Below are 22,639 nucleotides of genomic sequence, written 5' to 3'. Positions count from 1 at the left end.
TATATATATATAGCTCGAGTTGAGAAAAAATCTTACGTATACGTAGTTCGACGCGTGCCCAGTGAGCATCTTTTACTATAATAGACGAATACGTAATAGTCGTCTGACTCGATCGCGACGGAGCTGGTATTCTTCCTGACGTCAATACTACCTACCTTTGGTTTTCTATAAGGAGGTTGTGCAATTCCACGAACGTGCTGTACGGAGATCGGCGAAAGTTTGGATAGTAGAACATTGTTTGTATTATTTGCTTGAGCACCTTGCAGATGCCCCCGTTTCAGACACCGACGCACAAGGCTCAAAAAGGCCAAGCATTAACATATTGGCAAACAAGTAGTAAGCGTAATTCAAGTAAGTGAAGCATACGATAGGTACATATCCCTTGATAATTGGTATCTAATAACTCACGTTTTAATAATCTCTTTCTTACCAGCTACACTGAGCGTCGATGCAAGACCAGTGACCTTTGAGGGTACGCTGCAACTAACCTTATGTCTGATGCAAATAAAAAAAAAATGTCTCGATTTCCTGTGTTATTCATGCGCGCATTTAAATATTACTGCTCTCCAAGGATCTACGTTTTCGCCTTGAGCTCGCAGCAACGGAAGCCCTCAAGATGAGCCCTAGAAACTAGAAGCAAAAATCCTAGGAGGCTGATGAGTATTACCTTGCCTCGGGTGCTTCATTATAACTTCTGCAGGACATCAGGTTTGACTAATCCTGACGATACGTATAAATGTTTCAGATGCGTGAATATTCGCGATAGATGTTACGCCGCTCATTACCCCCAAGTACAACCGCTCGGATATCTGGAAACTGTTTCAGATTTGTTTTCTAAGCGCAACAAGACTAGTATTAACGAAATCACGTAAATTGTTTCAAATGGTTCTTCCTCCCCACCCCATCTGACATCAAATATGATGTTGCTGACCTGTATTTACGAAGTTTTTGACTATTGTTGGCAAAGCTGAATAAATAAAATGAGGTCAAATTTGAATACCACTGGTGCAGCGAGAAATCAACTATGGATGCAGTTTTCTAGAAGTCATTCATCTTGAGTTGAGTGCCAGGATATCTGAAATGATGCCAAATGCACCTCGAGAGAAACCCTGTTAGTGTTGAAAAAGTCCCTCTTCACATTGAAGATAAAAGGGCTTAGGTTAGTTCCGCCTTGCCTTTACGGCAGTACGATGCCACATTAAATTGAAAGCCTTACATGCATCTAGAAATGCTCTTATCACTACATCCTCACCACGAGCTCCAGATAAAAAAAAAAAATCATAAATATCACCGAAGGCGATTTAACGACAAAAACTAATTTTTTATCGAATGTCCGTAAGCAGAACAGCCCTTTCTTCCGCCTGCGCTGAAATTTTTGCTCTTTTATGCAGAGCTCGAGTAACTTAAAATTTGTGTTAAAATTTGTGAGCGCAGCTGTTTGATGTTAATTCTACCCAATTCAATTGGGTTAATTTCGACCTACCTGTTTTTCCCTGGCATTACATGGTAGCTACGCCCTTATAGGACTACTGGAAAACTTATTGTCAACTAGACACATTGAGCGATGAACGAAATTGCATCAATAAATACTTTACTTCTAAAGTATGTAATTTCATGGATAAGGCCCTTTGCCTCTTTGTATTTTGACGACTTTTCTTTAATTGATGTATGATAAAAAGGGCGCTCGCTATAAGCGTAGCAAACGATCAAGAGCCTCGCCTGCTGTAAGCAAATATCTATATCTCTAATGAGAGTGCTGTCATAGATTTTTCTTTTTGCTGCTCCCAACGATTCTTGCTGTCTGAGGCTCCCTAGGTCTGTCGACTTCAAAAAAATGAAGGAAATTTTCTGCTCGAACAACTTCAATCGGAACCTTCCAACTCATTTTTTCCAGAAGTGAATATCATAATTTCTGATAAATTAATCAATATGGTTATTTATATTTTCTAGACATGAAGAACACTTCCCATCAACGGAGTTCATCAAGTATCGGAAAGGCGATAATCTTCAGATTATCGCCTTTCCGTAAGAGGTAAAACACCCGAGTTAAACTCCGACAATTTTTCGCGAGTCACAATATGTATGAAGTCGGGGGATGCCATAACGAAACTTATCTCCTTTATTCAACACAGCGAAACGCTGTTCTTGAATTTACTGTCTTAAATAATTAGCTGCTTATAGTACCTGACAGGGTTAACTGGCTAACTTTTCAAAATGGACTCCTCGAAGAGCACTCCCCTGCAATCACACCAAATACACAACATAACCTTCCTTGGATAGGGTCCGGCTTTAGCTCTCGTTCAAAAGCTAACACCACGCTTTGGCCATGATCTATTATGATTAGTGTTGTTATAGATTAATCATTTCTGTTGATCCGTTATAAGGTTGGGTTATTGTGGCCCACAGATTTCCTTGCGAGTCTAGGTCGCACTTAGCCTTTTCCAGAAGCAGAAATTTAAAACTGACCTTAATTACACTTTCGAGATCTCTATCTCTGAGTGTTTGTGCAACTTAGAAAAAAGAGAGGTACAATCGAATCGAACAGGGCCTAGATCAGAAACTAAAGAAAAGGTCAATGAAAAATTAAAAACAATCCTGTAAATGAAATAGAGAAAAAAAGTTATGGGAAAAATTCAAAAAAGACTAAACGGAATTGTCCGCCTCAAAGCTAGAAAACAGCCGCTTTTCTTTTCTCGTCTGATAGCTATCTAAACACGTAACAGCGCTCCGTTGGCATTTGATTCCTAATTCCTTATCCTTGTTTTGCCTAGGACGAACCTTATGTATTCTTCATTTGTTTATTGTTCTGCAATCTTGTGCTCGTAACTGAAATATGCGTGTCATCCACGAATCACAATATTGTAATACTACTAGTATAAAATGGCAATGTACATGCCGAAAATGGGTTCCGTAATTGTATCATGTAACGCTTTGTGATCTTGTTTTTTCTTATTTAGAGCTAGTCCTGTTCGGTTTTGGTAAGAGGCTCAATGAAACTGTTTTCGATTAATTAAATATGAGTCCATACATTTATCTAAACCGAAACAAGGTAGTGTTTGTTGCTCTTACCTAACGCCGCCGAAAGCCTTCCTAAGATTTGGAAATGCCACAATTTTCCTATAGGTCTCTAACAGTAGTTACCATCGCATTTTGATTCGTTTAATCTACATCGGTTGCTATGGGTAGCTTTGATTCTGTGTAGAAATCAACTTGTACGTAAAGTACAAACAATATTTTACGATTATATATATTAGGATAATATGGTAAAATATAATAATATAGGATAATATGATGGAAATGGCGACGAGAAGCGCTTTAAACGAAGGTCCTTCTCCTCGCCTATTATAAATATATAATATTTATAATAATTTTCTAAATATCTCAGGAAAGACGCGTTGACTAATACACCGTTTTTACAGATGTTATAGACGATAGTCCAACGTGTAATAGTTTTATGATGAAGCTCGCTATGCGATCATTAAATACTGCTACAAAATATTTGGTTCGGTAGCAAATTTCACCAAATAATTGCTGCAATTTATGCTGCAAAAACTAAAAAATGAAAATGATAAGTTAGGCTCCCAATGTATCTGATTGACAGGTAAGCGCTTCCAAGCCTGCATCTAGTTTTATCATGTATGGATTGACGCAACTTTCCGAGGATCCTTCCCTTGCGCATATCCTTAAAAGCTCACTTTGTTCTTGTAACCAGTGTATTTCTCCTTTTTATTTTGAATATTCATGATTAAGCTGAATTGTGTTATTATATTCCTAGCAGAGATCCTGCTTCGCTTAATTAAAATGCGTCCCTTGCAGCAAATAGTTCTGCTATTTTTGATGATTGTAACCCACATAGGGTGCAAACCCACATCGGGACCCACAGTACTTGGTGCCATTTCATATTACCTATTGAAATCAGCCGAGAGACATTTGTCGAGACCAAATACGTCACTATGGCAGGACTTCCTTTCGACAACCAAAACCTGAATAAAAAGCAGTATATTACTTTATTGATATTTTATTTTATAAATATATATATATATATATGTATATATATATATATTTGTGTATAGAATCTGTGACGACAGGTAATTAGCGGTCGAAGTACCTAAATACCGTAACAGATGTTTTTTATGACTAGACAGATATAAGCACTATAGGTCTGCAACAATGGGCAGCCTCATAATCAGAAGTCTTTAAACGAGTACGTTTCTGTTTGGTCCTCCTCGAATACAAGCTCTGGTGGATCATTGAAACAATTTTCATCTGGTACCTCGCCATTGAGAATGAGTTTGTACGCACGAATGAAGCCAGGTGATGAATAAGTAAACAATTGCTGCTCTTCTGTAGTATCCTCAAACTGGTTCGACCCGAATAAACGCATTCGTTTCCAATCAGCAGTAGGTGATGCCTGCAAATTAAAGATAGAAGATCGTCAGGCTAACGGTAAGTTCAATTATAGCCTAGGTTTGTTCATTTACAATTGATCGAGACTTGTTTTATCAACATTTGTCTCAATTTCTGTTCGTTTCTAGCCGTAATCTGTTAAGAGTATGGGCCTTGCTACCTTCTAAAAACTGCCAACCCAATATACGATACTGCGGTTAACACTGTTGCCTATGAAGCTCTTCCAACATAAGCTGTGTTTGGTACGTTACTGTTTAGGTATAGTTCGACGAGCTGTTTTTTTTTGTAGCGGAGTGGGCTTCTGACCCGCATTTTATTGGCCGGATACACTCACCTGTGGCGATTCACTGCCGGTTATAAGATCTGTACGGGACTGTCGGGCTGTCACAAACGTGACGGGATCAAACTGCATTAATGTATTAGCTGTCTGGACCCAATACCAATCCTGACCCAGAAAGAATGGGTGCCGAAGGAATTCATGGTAAGATCTCGAACATAATCGATCTGTAAAGTGGTTAATTTGTGTATTGGTATAACGACAAACAACGTGGTAAAATGCAGTAAATCGTGTGCATTCAATGGTCTAAAAAATATAAAGCCAACGCCATTTTTTCTCTCTTTCCACAACCTCTAGCTAAACTCTTTTGAGTGGGTTTTGATGAGCCTCTTAAGTTTAGTTAAGTGGTGTCCGTGTACCTTTAGCCTTGGCGTTAAGGCAGTGCGCAACGAGATCCCTAATTTCTCTGGAATAACGCTGATATTTGGGCCACTCGTACTTTCCAGAAATTATAACTGCCTTCATGTGCTCAACGTTTCTGCGAAGAGCGAAAGGAAGTTTCCCTGTGACAAGTTCGTAAGTTGTCACACCCATCGACCACCTTCAAGCCCGTAGAAAACATGAAAAACTATTTAAGATACGTCCAAGTTATTAGACATGATTAATCTCACTGTTTCTCATGATATTTTTTTCTTAAAAACAATTATAGCGTGATTGACCAAGCGATTTAAAAGTATGCACGCGATCATATAGATCGTATTCGGCTCATATTCGAACGAAATACGCCTATATAAAGCTGTTTACCAACCAGTCAAGCGCTCGCCCGAAACCAGCATTCGTGAACATCTCCGGAGCCATGTAAGGAAGGGTGCCAGCCATCTCGGTTCCTTCAAATTCTTTGGCAGTTTTCTGAAGCCAGCTCCACATCTTCTGCGAATTGTATTTGCCGACGCAAACTCGGGCTGTATCAAAATCGATCAACTTCACCCGGCATCCGAACGTGATCATCATATTTGCCGGCTTCACGTCTCGATGAATAAAGCCTTTGCGGTGCATATGGATAAGAGCGAGTCCAAGCTGAGAAATAATGACTTTGACAAAATTTTCAGAGAGACGAGTACTTAGTTTTAGAAGACGGATAATATCAACACCACGAATATATTCCATGGCGGTAACGTACGCCCCTTTGACAAGGAAACACGCGTAGTACTTGACTAAACAGGGGTGATTGATCATGCATGCGACGGTCTTGTCTGCGACTGCAGCTGACAACGACGGAATTGCCGTGGTAGGTACAAATTTGACGACGCAAGCACTTTCTCCCATGGACGCTTTGTAGACTGCCCCAAAACCCCCAGCACCGAGTAGACGATCCAAACTAAAATAGGCGACCTTTGCTGTGATATACTCGGCATCCAATGTTACCATTTCAGATTCTTGCTTAATGAATCTCGCAACTTCGTCCCAGTCGGTTGGTTTGCATTCGGCGAATCTTTCCGCTTCGTTAATAAGGTCTTTCATCATCGGGATGATTAGGAGGAGGTCAGCCACCAGTGTCTGCCAAAAGTTAAAGAGAGATATGAAAACCTCTACGCGACAGCCGAGTTCGTTGTAGTGACTCTAGTCCTTTTTTCGAAGATGAAACAAAGGAGGAGCGAATTACTATTAGGTTAACTACGGAAAATTTGCTAATAGTGGTAGCATATCTACCGATTATATATGCCTGCGTACACGCAAGTCCTCGACAAGAAAAAAGCTTTAGCTCAATGGTAAACAGTATCCGGCTACCCGGCCATTACCCCACTTTACCCGGAATGCCGCGATGTCTTTCGTACTCAGAATATACAAAAGGCTGTGAAGGTTTTCTAAGCCCTCGCGTAGTTCCTGAACGGTCATCGTATTGCGAGAGCAGTTCCACATAATGTGTTGCATAAACAAAATGCACTGATCTTTGACGTAACGCTGCGCAGGATACATTTGGAAATCGTACGCGAAGTTCTCCTGCATGTACTTTGCCATCTGAGCTCCCGTTGCCTTGAGCAAACTGTAAAACGCCAAATCAATATGAAACATTGAAATAAAGATAGCTTGCTGGCTGGACGTTAATCTAACTCGACGTTTAAGCTCGAACTGTAACCGAGTGCAATTTTCCTGGCAGGCCGGAATCGACGTTAGGCAGAAATAAAATGTGTGAAATGCATATATTATATATAAGTACACAAGAATATAATGTCAATAGATCGATTATATATGATCATATATATTTACATTAATTAGATAATGAAATATCTGTCATTCACTTGTATCATGCTGGCACAAGCCTCCCCTGTACACGTACGGGCTGCTGCGGGTAGTGCCAACATCCCTGCGACTATAGCGAAGAACTTGGCTTACTCTGATCGATTTTGCTTGACGTCGGGGTAGATATTACTGAAACGGCTCCGTACTGAAATCAGAAGAATATCGAAACACTGAGCTTATTTCGTTCCTACTTAATTAGTATCGAAATGTTATTAAATAGGCTTAACAAAAGTGCACATTTAAAATTCTGCATTTATTTATTAAGATCGCAACGTTAGCTATTACACACACTCATTGAATAATTGAATTTTTTTTGCGCGGTGCTTTACTCACAAGCCGATGCGCTCACAACAGGTGGTAGGGACTATCAGTTATAGTCAGACACGTTACTCATTCCGTTACGGAGCCACAAATCAATGTGAAAGATTCTAGAACTTGCTATGAAAGAACTATATTTTCAAATACAGCCACTCAATTTATTGTTTGAATAACAGGTTCTTAATAACATCTAAAGGCAGTTCGTAAACTAAACTTCTCAAACGCTAGACCTTTACTACGATTGGACAATTAATATAAACGGCCGTATATTTGTTGTAGTATTTTTATTTCGAAACATGTTTTATCTATTTTCTAACGTTAAAAATTGGTGTAACTTGAAAAATGTAGGGCGAACAAGTAGGCGACGAATGTTTAGACCAGCGTTTCTCAGTTATTCTCTGGCGGTCACGCGTTTGCCGACAATTGACGTTTTAAGCAACCCAGGGAGCGCCACGCCATAGCTTATGTCACAGCGCAAACATATTTCGTTTATTAAGATCAGAGTGTTTTAGAGGGGATGTAATTCAACTATATTTCTACCTAATTTACCTTAATCAGTTAAGATTCGACATTAAATTTCGCCATGAACATTCTATCCTACTCTACCAGAGATTATTCACTCCACCAAAGCAAAGGCAGGGGAACGAGAAACATTTTGCGGCCTCTGACGCATCCAGTTAGCGCACTAACGAGGAATCCAGTTTCCAATATGTACCGACGATTAGCTATATATTTATAGCAGGTCAGTTGAGCTGTTCATGCGGCTCCAAGATGATGTCTTGTTCGCATTGTCACCTCAACAAACTTCCCGCCAATTAGACGCTCTCTTAGTGCAACTCTCCCCTCCTCTCTCTCTCTCTCCCTCCCTTCCTCTCTCTCTCTCTCTGCCTCCTTCCCTCTGTTTCGCTCCAGGCGAGAGCATCATTCAGGTTTTCTTATTTAATCCGTGTGTAAGCATTAGTTAGTTTCCGATATCGGTCTGGAAGAAGACGAAAAATAGAAGTGTGGCCTTACCTCCGGCGGCGTCCTTGGCTTTTCGAACCGCTTCAAATAGTAACAATTTTGTAGACTCTTTTAGAAGCGTCATGTCAGTGGAGTTGTTGTCTCGTTAAGATTTTCGTTGTCACATACAAGTAGCGTTCGACTTAATGTTTTCGTGCCGATAACAACACTTAGAAAAACGCTACCGCTGTCAGTGACAGGTAGGATATGTATTTCTCTAGTTGTAGGCTGGTTGGTGGCGTTCTCTACGAGCGCTTGGCACTATGGCTGATGTCGATATGCACGAATGATGGTGAGGTCATCAATGAAGAACCGGTACAAAGATAGCATAGCAATGTAACTGTAATGATTATCCTTACTTAGTATCTTCGAAATTGACTACTGTTGTCCAATTTTGAAGAAGACTTGAACCAACAAAATTAGAGATTCCAACGCAAAAATCTTATTTTTAATTAGGCCGCTGCTTGTTAGGTATTAACTTCAGTTGGACCGCTAACTATAACATTACTTTTCCTTATTTGATTCTGTATGGCGCGCGAACAACGTGCAACTATCCACTGTTTTTTTAATGATGATTAAATAGACAAAATGAATTAGAGTGAGCGTGCAGTTGTTAGTGGCGGCACATGGCGACTATACGATTTGAGAGCTGGATGAGAGATTCGAACTCCGGTGACCTAAATGCATGGTGCTGGAAACATGTCAGGTTTACACTAAGCCTATGTATTTTTTTTTTTTTTTTTTTTTTTTTTTTGATATACAGCCCATGCCGAGACGAGCACAAAGTTATATCTAGCTGTTTCAAAGAACAAGCGAAAAATCAATTTTCGGCACTATAGCAAACTACTACAGGAAAGGAGCGTGGGCAAGCCGAATCTAAATATCTATGGTGCAGTTATTTTTTGTAAGGGCTGCAACCGCCCAGCATCGATGGGCAACAATGCCTGCGAAGCAATAGGAACAACCAAACCGTAGGCGTTATTAGATGCAGTATATACTTCTAAAAATGATTTTTTTTTGTTTTTATATGAGACGGTTTCCTATGTACATTAATACAACACTGGTTCTTTGTTCTGCAAGCAGTTCTTAAGACCCACATCTTATGGCGGAGGTTTCTCAGCTGTTCAATAGCCTTCAATAGCTAAAAATATCAAACCTTTCAAGATTAACATTATTCGATTATTTGACATCAGGCCCTCAGCGCTTGTATCTCAACTGAAAGCCTTCTGGGGAAGGGTTCTGTGAACCAGGCTTCAAACCGAAAGTTCAACAAACAGTCCTTCGAGGCTAATTGCCAGTGTTCTCTTTATTCAGTTAGATGGGTTTAGCCGTACCTGAGTTCGAGAGATAAAAAAATTCTACCTTCGTCAAGCAGGTAGGCTCGAAATGTTAATTAATTTGCACGTTAAATTCATTAGTATTATTAAAATTAAGTAGGCTCAAAAATAATTACATTTACTATACTTATAAATACGTTTTCGCTTTATCTGGATGTATGATTTCCTTTATTTGGCCATTTATGGTTCATCTTTATAGTAACTTAGTTTGTTATTTTCTATTGGCTGGAAAAAAAGATCGCGCGCTTCAAAGATGCTTATTCTTATTACCTGCTATAACTTATTATTCATTTTTGCTACACAGTTTAAAAGGGTTCCGTTTACTCTATCAGCGTGCTATAACGGTACAGCGTTTTGGACGCACCTCGAGCTCCTCAAACGTGGATGTTCTAGGTGAAAAGAAATGATTTAGTAAAGATGTCTACTAAAACGTAATTGGAACAATTTGCCTTTCGTACAGTAAACTCGTCAAAAATGGTTTAAGTTTAAAAGTGGTATCTGCTACCCAACTAATACCCAGTAGATTAAGTAAGAAGTTAACCGTCTGAGTCTGATGAAAATCATTTGAAAAAACTTCCGAGAAAAGTTGGCCGACAGACAATAAAACCGAGGCTGAAGCTGTACCATCTACATTAACTCTTTAAATCCAACAAGGAATTACGGATTAATGCTGCATTTCAACAACAGTATCGAACGCTACGCGGCCACAAAGACCGATTTTTGCGCAAAAGGTCAGCGGTGGTAAGGAGTAGCGTCTGTACGCCAACATGAACCAGAGGTTGGAATCACTGGAATTAGACGTACATTTACAGGGATAAAAATGTGATGTTTTCCATGTATTAAGCGAGGACTTCCTTTTTTTTTCTATATATATGCGTGTGTGTGTGTGTCTATATACATATAGTTGAAATAGGTAGGTCTTACGAGGCGTTAGCTTCGTTAGAATCGCTCAAAACACTGAAATGTTTTGTGCGCGCTCATAAATAACAAAAAAATGAATTGAACGCCTTATGCACAAAGCACCGTTAGACGGTGCATGCGTGTACCAATTATCACATGAGCACATAAATACTTCCCTTAAGCCCCTCGCGATCGCCTAACACCCTACAAACATTCCATTAAGATTATGCAATAAAGGAAGCATTCACTGCCAAAATTCAGAGCTTGTACATCTGAATGTTAGTCTACCAATTGACATAAAGCCGCTCAATGGGCGGATAGCAACAAAAGGGAGACAAGGTTTGTCGGCACCACTACCCCCGGATGATACACAAATTTTGACGATACAACCTCGATGCTTATTATCTGCTTAGTACGTTCGTTTCAGTTGCCATTTCCAAAAGACGTGCATGTTAGCGTTTCGGTCTCCTATCTCCGTCTGTATAATCGTTTTCCTGATCAGTGGTTTCCACCAGTGTAAATTTGAGGACTGCGCTAATTCAAACATCGGATCTCATTCAATGTAGATGAAGGTCATCGCACTATCTATATGCTGTGTGTTGAAGGACGTTGATCAGCCGATCTGGCCGCAAGGGCTCCCGAAGGCAAGTCATCTCGAGTTCGACTGCTGCGCAATTCGAGGGGCCATGAAACGTGACTTTGGCCGTTTGAGCCCTATAACGGCACTGGCGGCAGCAGCAGTAGTAATATTTCTAGCTATTTCTGCTACCAGTCCAATAGGCACCAATATGAAATGATCACAAAATGCCGACATTAGCAGCACGCGAGATATTACGCTTGCGCTTAGCCATTTTGACTGAGGATAGAAATAGACTATCTCTGCTTCGGCAAATTTTCGTCTTTCCTCCTTACGTCTCATTCATAATCAATGTTTGAGATAACATAGATCGTAGCCCGTTGTCATCGTTCATATGTTTAATGGGTTCTCTTTGAAGGGCATTCTTTCGAAAAGCGTATTTTTTTCGTATATCGAAAAATACCGCTTATTTGAAGAAGTAAGTTTACGCTTACTAGTGTGTTCTAGCAAGCAAACGTGGAACTACTTCTCTTTATAACAGACTACAATTTTTCAATTAGCTGCTATATTAAATTAGAATGTTATGAGAAAGGGTTATGCAAAGAGCTAATCAAGTATAGCGGATTTCTTATAAGCTGTACAAAAAAAAAAAACAAATGATTAAGAAGGTGCAGTATTGGTAAATAAAATTCCCATGTTACAGCCAGTTTGGTTAAGTTGCGTAAAGCGAACGAACTTATTTATCCGTCTAGTTCTTGAAATCTTCCTGAGAAGCCATTCCTTAAACGATTTCAATCAAAACCTGAATGTTTCCAAAGCCTCTCGTGCACAACTGACCTGAGTTGATCTATGTAAATGAAAAATCAATCGTCTAGCAATATTATTGATATTTTTGACAATGAAGGCCACCTGCCAAATCAGCTGAATGTTTTTATGCGAGCACGACGTATTTCAACCAGGCGTTCAACAGATAACACTTGTCATAAATTTACTTATAGAGGCTAGATTGGTATTTATTTTGGGCATATTTGATATTTTTTATTTATCTAAAATTCTTTGCTGCTAAAGATCTTGTCCAACTTGAACAAAATGCTCTGATGGAATGTTTTATATAGTCATAGGTACGAGGTGTATATATATACATATATATATATATATAGAGACTGACTGAAATCCAATTTTGTGCTCGTCTCTCACATTCATCAAAACGGACGGTGCAGATGCCACGGGAATTTCACCGCTGTAGAATTTAAATACGAGAAACCCATAAATGATGAGTCATTGTGCGAAGGACCGAAGCTTGCCCCGGTTAAAATTGGCTTCATTGATGTATTTTTTTCACTTACTTACGTATATCTGCGCAGTGTACTGGTATGACTCAACTGTATTAATAGTTCATGCCATTTGAGCATCTACAGAGTTTCACTCACTGCGACAAAGCTTAATAATGGTCGATTCCAGTCGTAACGCTGCCCATTTAGAAGCTTAAATAGAGAAAAAGATTCGTTAGCTGATTCGGTTGTTGGACTTCTACTTCAGACGCTCCGAGTTTGTAGAGCACCTCGGCCGCCGGCCTACGTTGGACAGCGCAAGGATACTAGCCTCAGGCAACGTGGCGTAGAAGGTGTTCTGTAAAGAAACAGGGTGTTTTAGTTTGATTGCTTCTCACCGTTCCTACCAGTCTCCGTGTCGCCACCATGAACGAGAAAATCTATTTACAGCGAATGCAGTTATCTAAAGAGGGTAGCCGAACGGTCACTCGTTCTTTCCGTCGAGTCGAAAGGCTGGAAAACGAGCGGAACAGAAACGATTCAAGGATTCGACTTCCCTATCATGGACTTTTGATGGTGCGTCGTATTGCCATACATAAAAGAGCACAACACTCTAGGCTAGCGGAACAGTTAGAATAGCGCCAGTAGTTGCATCTGGTTCACCATCATCGACATATAGTTGCTTGCAGGAATGGCGAACGTAATAAAGGCTGTGTCAAGTGTGTAGTCTGGGGGTTACAGCTGTGGTCGACATTGACGTGCGCTTTTGCGTGGCGAGCGCCGCCTGATAGTGCTCGTGCGATAGTTACTCGTGACTGTGTCTTCTTGAAGGCAAGTTGAGTGCAGGTGGAAGACGAAACGCATACGGCTACCTCTATATCTAACAATATGTTTTCTATAACGTATGACCCATCTTGCTTCATTTGCTCAATTACGAAGTGAGGCCAACGAACATAGAGACCGAGTGGATGAAGGACAGCGAGAGAGAAAGAGGAGACGCGAAGAGAGAGAACCGTAGGTGTCCGCTAGCGTGTACAGTGGACGGGTGTGCACCATACGACTTAACAAGAACTACAGGAGATCCAAAGGAGAGGGACAGCATCATCGCCCTTTCTCACTGATTTGGCCATGCAGCTCGCGTTGGGTGCCCGCCACAGGGTTGCAGGTCAGACATTTAACAAGTTCGAGAGGCACACGACATCTGTCCGAGCATGCTACGTGTTTCAGCTAGCTACCGGATCATATGCTTAATGATGCTGGTATCGGCCTGAAGGTTGCGTTGAGCTATTGACTTCGGACTAGCACTACCGCTGACTAACTACCTAGGCGTCTCTAACGCTGCTACTAGGAGAAACATGTAATGAAGTACTGTGCTCCCCACTGCTTGCCGATTGAAGCTCACACGGGACCCCATGGCGTGTCACTATGGCCGCAATACCAGCCGGTCTGGCTGAGTGCATGACATTGCAATTTTCTGCAATGCACCAAAATTTCAACCTTCTCATGGAAGGCTTCCCAGTGAGGACCAAATACGGACCCATTTTCATTTATATTTGTGTCTTTTAAAAGAACTGCGGATTCGTTTTTGCTCGCTCAGCAATTTTTATACTACTACTACTACCAGCAATGACGTTCCTAATGTACAGATAGCAGTAAAAGTTTGTATACCGACGTGCACCTTTGGTAAGGACGACGATTGGCGTTTCTCAAGACGCCCAAGTGCTGTGTCAAAGACCTCCTGATTTTGAAGACGTAGCCCTTAACGATAGGAGGTGACGACGAGTTGTGCATGTACGTGCTTGGCCGTCGTTCTGTCTCATGTTGTGCTGAGTGGATCTTGCGAGGATGGGCTGTGGGGCGAGTAAGGTTCAACCAAAGGGGGAGCCGCCGAGGGTGACAGCAGATTGGAACCCCGGCACAGGCGATCGGCCTTTTACGCTCGGACAGACTAAGCCCAGTGCCATCATGTGCAACGCCGAAACCCAGGTATGCCAAAACAGATTATAGCTTCGAACAAATAGAACTATACTCATATATAGCATATCCGTTGCGATCTGTTATAACCTTTGGCGAATACCTGGAACCCCCAAGTATTAGCTGGTACTCGATTGAGCTAGCCGTTTTGGATAGAGATATTGGATTTACAATACGCCGAAAGGAACTCTTCGGAAGTTGGGAATGAAGACGTACGCAACGTTTTCTGCCATTAGACAAACTTGCTGGATAGAGATTTGATTAAGTATGGGTCAACATTGAGCTCGTACCGGCTGGTGCCGACTTCTAATTAGAGGCACAAAGCTTGAAACAAGTGCGCGTTCGTTCGCTTGCTGTTCACTAGCATTATCTTATATACACCATATGTTGAAAAGCCCAACTTAGTTTAATAATCCTCTTAGAGTCGCTCGGCAAAAGGAGAAGCTTTACTACTTCGCATCTACGATCCAACATTATGTCCGCAAAATAAGAACCATGCTTATTTATGCACTGGTACATTGCTATATACAGCTGCGGATCGCTAGATCGCTACTAGTAGATGTGAAAGAAGCATAGTACAGAATGTCTATAGGAACTTGTCATAAACGTTTTTGTCATACAGTGTCTATAGATGCTGAATTTGAAACCGTTTGCTATAGGGAACATTGAATTGAATCAATTGGGTCAATGATCAAGTCGGCACTACTCTTATGTTCTTTGTTGTAAACACAGTTTTTCTCCTAGGGGTTAATGTATCTACAACAAGTTGCCCGACTACATGGCTAATATTGCGGGCGTCATGAAACAGGACCATAGTAAGGTAGCTCGGGGTGAAGGTTTGAAGTGAAAGGGAAATAAGTAACTTTGGAGGTTGTATGACAGATGGCACCGGATACTTTCTTATTCGGTCAATTCTTTTAATTTTTGGGGTAGGCAGCAGCAAATAGAACGAGAAAAACCATGAACATACGTATTCTGCTTTTAAGCGGCCTTCGTTCCCAGCAAGCAGTTAGGCTTGACGTAAAGCCTGCAGCTTGTAGCGAGCACAATGTTTATAACGAATTTAGAACGTCTACAGGAAACAGGTCTCACTCCATTAACATAAATGCATTTTCCCATTCACAAAACAATCGTCTATTTGAATGTGATCACATGATCAAAGCGAGTTGTCACTGTGTGTAGCCTAAGAGAGGTTACTGTATTATTGTTATTATTAAAAAAAAATTGTTAATCTAACCTAAAAACCATAGATTGTTTAATGAGTCGGCAAAGCCCGTAAACTATTGGCCCGTTTAGGATTCTAATTCAAGCTCAACAAGTTAGTAGTAGAAACGCGCAGTTTCCTATAACAAAGTAAATTATTACACAAATTGAATTTTCCGTTTAGATCTAATTTCATTAGTCGAGTACAAACGTATGGCCGAAGATTAGAGGAACAACGGAAGTTAGTACAGCCCCTTTATTTCTAGCTAACCCTAGATCTAAACTTTACAAAAGCAAAAATAAACACACATAGCAGATGCCACAAGGTAACACACAGAATCATAACCAAAGTTACCAACGTAAGTAAGTGTTATTTGGTTTAGTTCGATTGATCTATGATTTTTCATACCAAAGCAAAGTTACCTTAACTACGAAACGTTTAGTGAAATAAAAGGCATTCGGCGATATCTTCCGAAATCAAAAAAAAAAATGCTCACATATGTGACAGCTGATTACACGTTTGCATGGAAATACCTCTACCCATTGTTGATACTAGAATCCAATTACGCAACAGTGGCGTAGGCTTTCAACCGTATAAGCTTTCAACTGAACTAGATTTATCTTTGCCGCTTTTGCGTTAAAACAGAATAATTTCGAATATCATATACCAAATTCGGAAAAATACGCCAGACTGTCACTTTTGTTTTGCTTTTTCGTTATCGAAACTGCCGTTCCGTTAGGAGCAGGCAGATTGTGAGTTCGATCATCATATACAGAAGAGTGTGACTACTAAACCTTATCACGGGACCACTGGACGCCGAGCAGAGGCCATGACGCGCCATAAATCAAGACTGAATCCACGTCACAAGCTACTCTCCGACATCCGACCTTGATCAGGCTTTCTGACGATACATTGCTTATTTTGCTACTTTCGAGCTGGCTAGTGGCTTCCTTCATGTATTACGGCCCTTGTTAACACTGGACTCCTATACCGTATTAAAGGTATAATTGATGTGTACCATCATTGCCCTTCTTGTCTCAAAGCAAGTAGCCAGGAGCTTTCTGAATATTCAAGGGCACCTGCGAGATTTTCCTATTCGAGTTATCTCTTTTCGGCGTTCGCTCATTCGCGGTTCGCTTCCACCCTATGCACAGTTCCGACGAAAGCATCGAATAGAGAATAGGACTTTTATTATTTTGAGTATTAGGTAACATCTCGCATGAGCGCTTGCGTTCGCCCGGGCGCAATACTAACATTGAAATGTCGTTGAAATGAAAGCGACTGTCTTCTGACGTATCGCCTGTACGTTTAACGACGGTGAGATTCGCTGAACTCACTCACTCACTCACTCACTGGCCTATTTGCCAGCCGTATTTCCTATAGCTTACTTCTTCCTCTGTCCCTTATATTTTGCTCCACCCGCTTTATGATGGTACAATAAGTAAACTCACTGGGAAATAAGTTTAGCCATTTCAATACGTTATTTTATGCATTGAGGGCGATTGTGATTTTCGTCATTGGACAATGCAGCGTTGGCAATCAGTGTGAAATATAAGGAAAATATGAGCTTAAAAAAGACCATCATATATTTTTTCTATTTCTGTTGAGAATTTAAGCTTCGAATCCCTATCTCACGTAGAGGCTTTCTGATCGAACGGGACTAATAGTAGACTCTGATTAAAATTACGAATATTGAAGTTTGCTTCATACGGACTACAGGGTCAATTGTATTTGTATGAGACCTGCTAGCGGGCCTAAGCTGCATTTTGAGACCAAATTTACCCTATCTTGTTTTTGTGATTTCTGCGTAAAGTCCTAAACTTATACATGTTTATGCTCTTTTTATGCAATTTTCAGAGTGCGCAAAAGGGAGAGAGAATGGGAATTTTTTGAGACGCGTTGTCAGAACATCGTAAGCACTCAGAATATAAAAGTAAAAAACGAAAGAATTATTTTTGGCTCCCTAGTGTTTTTGTCCGTGTTCGTTTTTTTTAGAAGCAGCTAACTTCTGAAGCATATTTTCTCAAGATATTTGATGAAATTGGAAATGAGATAAGGAACATTGTGAAAATATACAAGGCTCAAAGGCCACAAAAAAGTCATGAGCCCCCCGCATCGCAGTGTGAATTCATGTCAAGATGTTACTTTTCAAGGTTAATTTTATAATTCATGTTTAGGATTTTTGGCCTTGGCTTATTCATACAAATTGTATGGTATTTATATATCATCTTATCGATTTTCTATTACGTAGTGTCTAGTCTAATCTAGTGACATCGGATGAGCTTCTTTTTTATGTCACTTGGCTGTAACGCCATTAGAAGATGGTTTACCCCAATGTGTGTTATATTCTGACACAATGTTGGGGTTTTAATTCGGTTTTACCAAATATTTTTATATCTAGATATTCTTGGTGACTAAAACGTACAAATTATTTTATGAATAAAACGGTCTATATATAAAAAATATATCTATAGTCTATATATAAAACTTTCTGGCTGTCATTTTTAAGTTGTTAAAAGTTATTTTACAAAGATAAATTTAGCTTCTTGTTGAACAAAACTTTCAATCCCATTTAAGGATATGCGAAGTAAGAGCTACCCTAGACCAAAAGTAACCTTTCTAAGCTTCACACAGTTTCCAGGGTTACTGGACAGCGTTCTCCTGTTTTGAGCAAGGATGTAATTTGGGAGCCGACGTTAGCAAGATGAACGTTGAGTCTGACGACGTGTCCCTTCTATAAGATCTTACTGTTCTCTTTTCTCCGTACAGGTGTGCATTCTGTATTAAAGTGCCGTGTACAAAAAGAAGAAGCCGTGTACGTACTCCCTTATAAGATATCCCCTAAATTAGCCTTTCTATCTGGACCTTATTAAGGTTTGACAAGACCCTTAATCGGTTGCCGTACAGAACGATGCATATTTCATGTTGTTAACAACAAAGATTCATTCTATATCAACTAGGGAATATAGCGTTTTTTTGTCGCTAAAATGGCGGTACGATGATGATAAGAGGTTTTTCAAGTCAGCAAGTATATACTTTTGTGAATACTTCAGTTTTCTCTGCAGATGGCTTGAGGGTGAGTGCTGTGATAAGCAGATAGATACATGTCCTACTTTTTCTTCATTATTTTAGATACATGGACGTTTTGCGGCAGTATATGTGTACAGTTGTGTCAAGTGTGGGCCCATTTTACCAATAAATTACTAGGGAAGCATCGAATTATCGTTCTCAGCGTAAAAAATGTCGATAAATAGGAAAACATTGAAACATCATGAGATCGTTAACGTCAGTGATTTATATCTTCCGTTGGTCCGGTTTCCAGGCAGCGATACGGGACGTACAAGATCGATGCGTTCAAGCAGATTATCCGGGTTCGTGCTCTTCCGAAGAAGATCTCGTTGAGATAATGTGGTGCAGTGAAGACGACTGGCAACCTTACAGTCATTGGCATTGGGTAGAGGAAATCGTTACCACCACTCACCTTCATCTTAAGGATATCGGAATCATTGACGCCGCTGTACAGACCCTTCGACAGGATCACCATGCGACAAATCGGTGAGTGATTTCTGTTCTATTCAAAATTTTTCACAATTCCAAATAACGGTTTGAAAAATTAATTGTAAGACCTCAGACATGCGACGTTCACCAGCAGTGCGATAATTCCCCGTAATTTTTTTAATTTAACTGCTTATTTCAAAGCCGGGTCCTTCTGCCATTTCAGCTGGACTAGATCTTTGTTGTAGTTCAATATGCGGTATTATCGGTCGCCCTTACAAACAATAAATAAATCCGAATTTCAAGAAAAATGCAAATGAATGATTTTCTTTAATTGCATTTCGTTCTTCGAGACAGGTTAAGCTTAGATAAATTGAAGGCCATCAGATAAACAAAAAATAAGATTTCAATTGCTTCTGGAGAGTGAAATAGGCCTATCGATGCTGATTTAGCATACAGCTTTTCAAAGCAAATATCGAAAGACTTTTAGGGCAAACGTTTTTCCCACACGTTCGCTTCCTCGTCGCTTTAAAAAAGCCCCGTGTTTAAATTAAATGTTAATTACCAATGGCGTTTCACGCTTCCTTCCCAAAAGTTTTAACAACTAGTGTTGGTGGTCATTTATCCGATTCGTAAATCGATTCTGCAATTAGGATCGAGTGTGAAGAAGCTGCGTCTCAGATTGCAGTCTCGGGGCAGCGTATAGGTTCTCGTTCAGATAGCAGAGGGGGTGGGGAGGAAGCCGCTCTACAGATATTATAACTCATCTATGCACGTATATAATTAGATCTATGTATTGTTTTATGAAAGAGGCTAATCAGAGAATAGAGGAACGTGTAAATCTATAGTATTAACATATCATCTAGCAGGATACCGTTTTCCAATTCTTCTAGTCCTATCGAACCCTTTATTATTGCAGGACAGGTAGCTATAAGTACAGGCGTGCAGGACTGTTCTCTGTAATATGTTATTTTTTCAACTCTTTGCAGTAACGATATTGTCTACGGCACGATATAGAGGCCAATTTGAAGTATATTACGAATAAGATGAAGTAGCATCCTTCAACGATTAGTATGTCTCTAACGTCATCTTCAGGAGTTCTACCTAGTCCGCTTTGTAGTGAATTTGCTCACCATTAATTTTCAATTGCTCTCTCAAATATCCCTGTCCGCCTTGATACGGCGGCAGTCAGAATGAGGCTCACGCGGACCTATTTCAAGTTTCTATCTCATAACTTGATTTTTCTTGGAGAAATCACTCTCAGAGTTTATTAGTGTGATCGGGCGGCTATAGGTGCGGCTCCTGCACGCAGGAGAGTTCGCGAGTTCCTATTCAAATGACACATAGCAGAGTCGCCACAAGGATATGATAATCCGATTACTGCATGATAGTAATAACAGTAATAATAATGTAAGTGAAAGGTCACATCGCGTTACGGGACCCTTGCTGCCTTCGGTGCCCCCATTATACTGCTTTGGTGGATAATTAGAGGTTTATAATTCGAGATTAGTACATGAACGCTTCACCCACAGTCCTTTGATCCGTCATTAGCGTTATAATTTGTCGAACAAGACGGCATTTCGAGTCACCTGAGTGATTCCTAGCTAAGTATAATTAGATCGAAGTTTGTCTGTCTGCCGATAGTCAGCATGCGATTCGAAGATCGCTAAATGCCAAACGCTTATAAGAGCCAATTTATAAAAAAATATCTTCAAGCAAAGTTGGCGTCCGTTGTTATTAAGTGACGTCGTATAGTTCTACAATAGCCGACCCGAATAAAAGTCCTAAGTAAGAAACGATAATTGGCTCCTGCTTGCCTTTGTTGACCATCTGCTCGCCCAGAATCATAGTTGTATAGAGTTTACACACTTAGTTCTTGTTGTCAGATGATGCTTCCGGTGAGAAGGCCAATCAGGTTGACAGTTAAATATACATCGTTTGTCACTGTACCCGGATATAATTATGGGTAATAGAACATTTTGTTAGTTGCAATGATAACACATGGTACAGTTGTACACAAACAACTTGGTTTGGTTGGTTACAAATGTAAATGAACTGTTTTTTTTGTTATTCCATTTTGGCAATTGAAAATCTTCTGTTTCATTGACTGCGTTCAACAAAGGCTTCAGTAATAGCTCGGATATTGTTAACTCTGCACACCACTGTAACGTGTACAGGTAAAGATCTACTAATAGTTGTCACTTATCAGCGCAAAAGTTGGAATAGTTAGCATTTCGTAAGATTCTGTTATTGAAGTAAGCAGTACAACACACGATAGAACCTGGCACTATGTTCTATCGGGGCAGGTATGTACGCACAGCAAATAGCATGGTTGGAAAATTTCCCCGGTTTCTCTGATCTGATAAAATCCAAAATTGGACGATACAACCTTGAAATATCTCGAACGGCCTTTCCAAGGTGCAGGCCACCGACCTCATTGGTATTCTTCAGCGGAACGAAAAGCAACTCGGCTCGGTCCGCCAGGCGGCGTGTTGGCAGTCAACTCCAATGTCCGGTTCGCTATCGCTGTCGCGCGCCGGGCCATTACCGCGGCATACAAGGCTCGATGTCGCCGTTGGCATTCACTCATCCACCAACTGCGTACATACGTACTTGTACAATATTTCCTAAGTTCGAGAGTGAGTTGGTAGGCACCGGTATTTTCGTGACGGAACAAGCGTTGGGTTGACGTCTACCATTTTGTACGGAGCATGCTACGCTATACTCCAATATCTTACTGGATACAATAAGTTAACTTGTTATTGACTGTTTTTAAGCTAGCATTGAGGACAGCATTTTTTTTGTATTTCGATATTATAGTATAAATGAAAGATAGTCATCTCGATCGATGCTCTTCTGAATTCCGTAACTGCAGGATTTCTGGTTGGAAAGTTCTGACAGGCGATCTTTGCATCGCTTCGTTCGAACTAAAGCAGTACCATTAAGGGTGTCCTGCAGAGACCGAAATAGCTGATAGTCTGAAAAGGCAAAATGAAGATTCGAATCGATCGATCGTTCGCAGCGATGTCTCGTAATGCACAGTTTCTTGTCACTGGCACAACTTCAATGGCCGCAGGCTGTGGGGCACATCGTGTTTTCTCCATTAGCATACTACTGTCATGTGTGATAGACGTTCCATCAGTCGTGACCTATTACTTCAGTGGTTTACTTTCATTGCGTTCTTGCGGAGCTTTGTAAATAAAAATACGATCGAATGAATTTTCCTACGACGATGTGTCCAGCACTCAAACACCGAGCTTTTCCTGTTCTAGCAGCCTCCTTCAAATGGCTTAGAACCATTTAGAGGTGAATGTTTAATTCCTTGTTCATATTGGTCTTACTATATCTATACATGCACATGCACGGATATATATGTAGGTAAGTCGAAAAAGTGTTAACCGTTTTTTTAGTTAGATCGGGTTGGGTTGCTATTGGTATCATTCGTAAGCCGAGATACCCGCATTAAGTATAACCCTTTTTCCTCGCTCAAGCTAAAATCGTACGGCAGACAAAAGTCGTTTTCAACATTGATAACATGCACTGCTACTCTGTCCAAAATGTATCGCTGACTTGCGG

The 22,639-nt window shown here is 40.4% G+C and overlaps 2 protein-coding genes across 17 annotated transcripts in view; one reads left to right on the top strand and one right to left on the bottom strand.

The window, feature by feature from the left end:
• Nucleotides 1-3,721: 3,721 nt before the first annotated feature.
• LOC111247091 (putative serine/threonine-protein kinase DDB_G0277449) lies at nucleotides 3,722-8,484 on the bottom strand. Of its 6 annotated transcripts, none has more exons than XM_022797650.2 (8): nucleotides 8,318-8,484; nucleotides 7,079-7,130; nucleotides 6,494-6,728; nucleotides 5,493-6,241; nucleotides 5,104-5,285; nucleotides 4,742-4,911; nucleotides 4,274-4,411; nucleotides 3,722-3,983 (listed from the first exon to the last, which is right to left on the bottom strand). In XM_022797650.2, exons 1-8 carry the CDS (start codon nucleotides 8,388-8,390, stop codon nucleotides 3,903-3,905), a joined length of 1,680 nt encoding a protein of 559 aa, XP_022653385.1. In that variant the 5' UTR covers nucleotides 8,391-8,484; the 3' UTR covers nucleotides 3,722-3,902. The 6 variants fall into 6 exon arrangements, with proteins under 6 accessions (XP_022653385.1, XP_022653387.1, XP_022653384.1 ...); XM_022797652.2 differs by having other exon boundaries at nucleotides 4,303-4,411; nucleotides 8,318-8,483; XM_022797649.2 differs by lacking the exon at nucleotides 3,722-3,983 and having other exon boundaries at nucleotides 4,062-4,411; nucleotides 8,318-8,483.
• A 5,032-nt stretch (nucleotides 8,485-13,516) lies between these two features.
• LOC111247575 (hillarin-like) overlaps nucleotides 13,517-22,639 on the top strand; it is a 28,839-nt gene continuing 19,716 nt past the window's right edge. For 3 of the 11 annotated variants that reach the window (XM_086985601.1, XM_022798675.2, XM_022798674.2), the window contains exons 1-2: nucleotides 13,525-14,376; nucleotides 18,891-19,123. In XM_086985601.1, coding sequence (XP_086841727.1) covers nucleotides 14,236-14,376; nucleotides 18,891-19,123 — 374 coding nt within the window. In that variant the 5' untranslated portion in view covers nucleotides 13,525-14,235. Of the gene's footprint in view, nucleotides 14,377-17,425; nucleotides 17,481-18,202; nucleotides 18,338-18,526; nucleotides 18,645-18,890; nucleotides 19,124-22,639 lie in introns of those variants that run through there. The other 8 variants (XR_015325184.1, XR_015325183.1, XM_086985604.1 and 5 more) reach the window with 7 other exon arrangements.

This window comes from Varroa destructor, unplaced genomic scaffold (assembly GCF_002443255.2).
Source record: "Varroa destructor unplaced genomic scaffold, Vdes_3.0 BEIS01000003.1, whole genome shotgun sequence".
NCBI classification, from domain to species: domain Eukaryota; kingdom Metazoa; phylum Arthropoda; class Arachnida; order Mesostigmata; family Varroidae; genus Varroa; species Varroa destructor.
The sequence above is the reverse complement of the archived record's forward strand: the minus strand, read 5'-3'. Positions and strand labels throughout refer to the sequence as shown.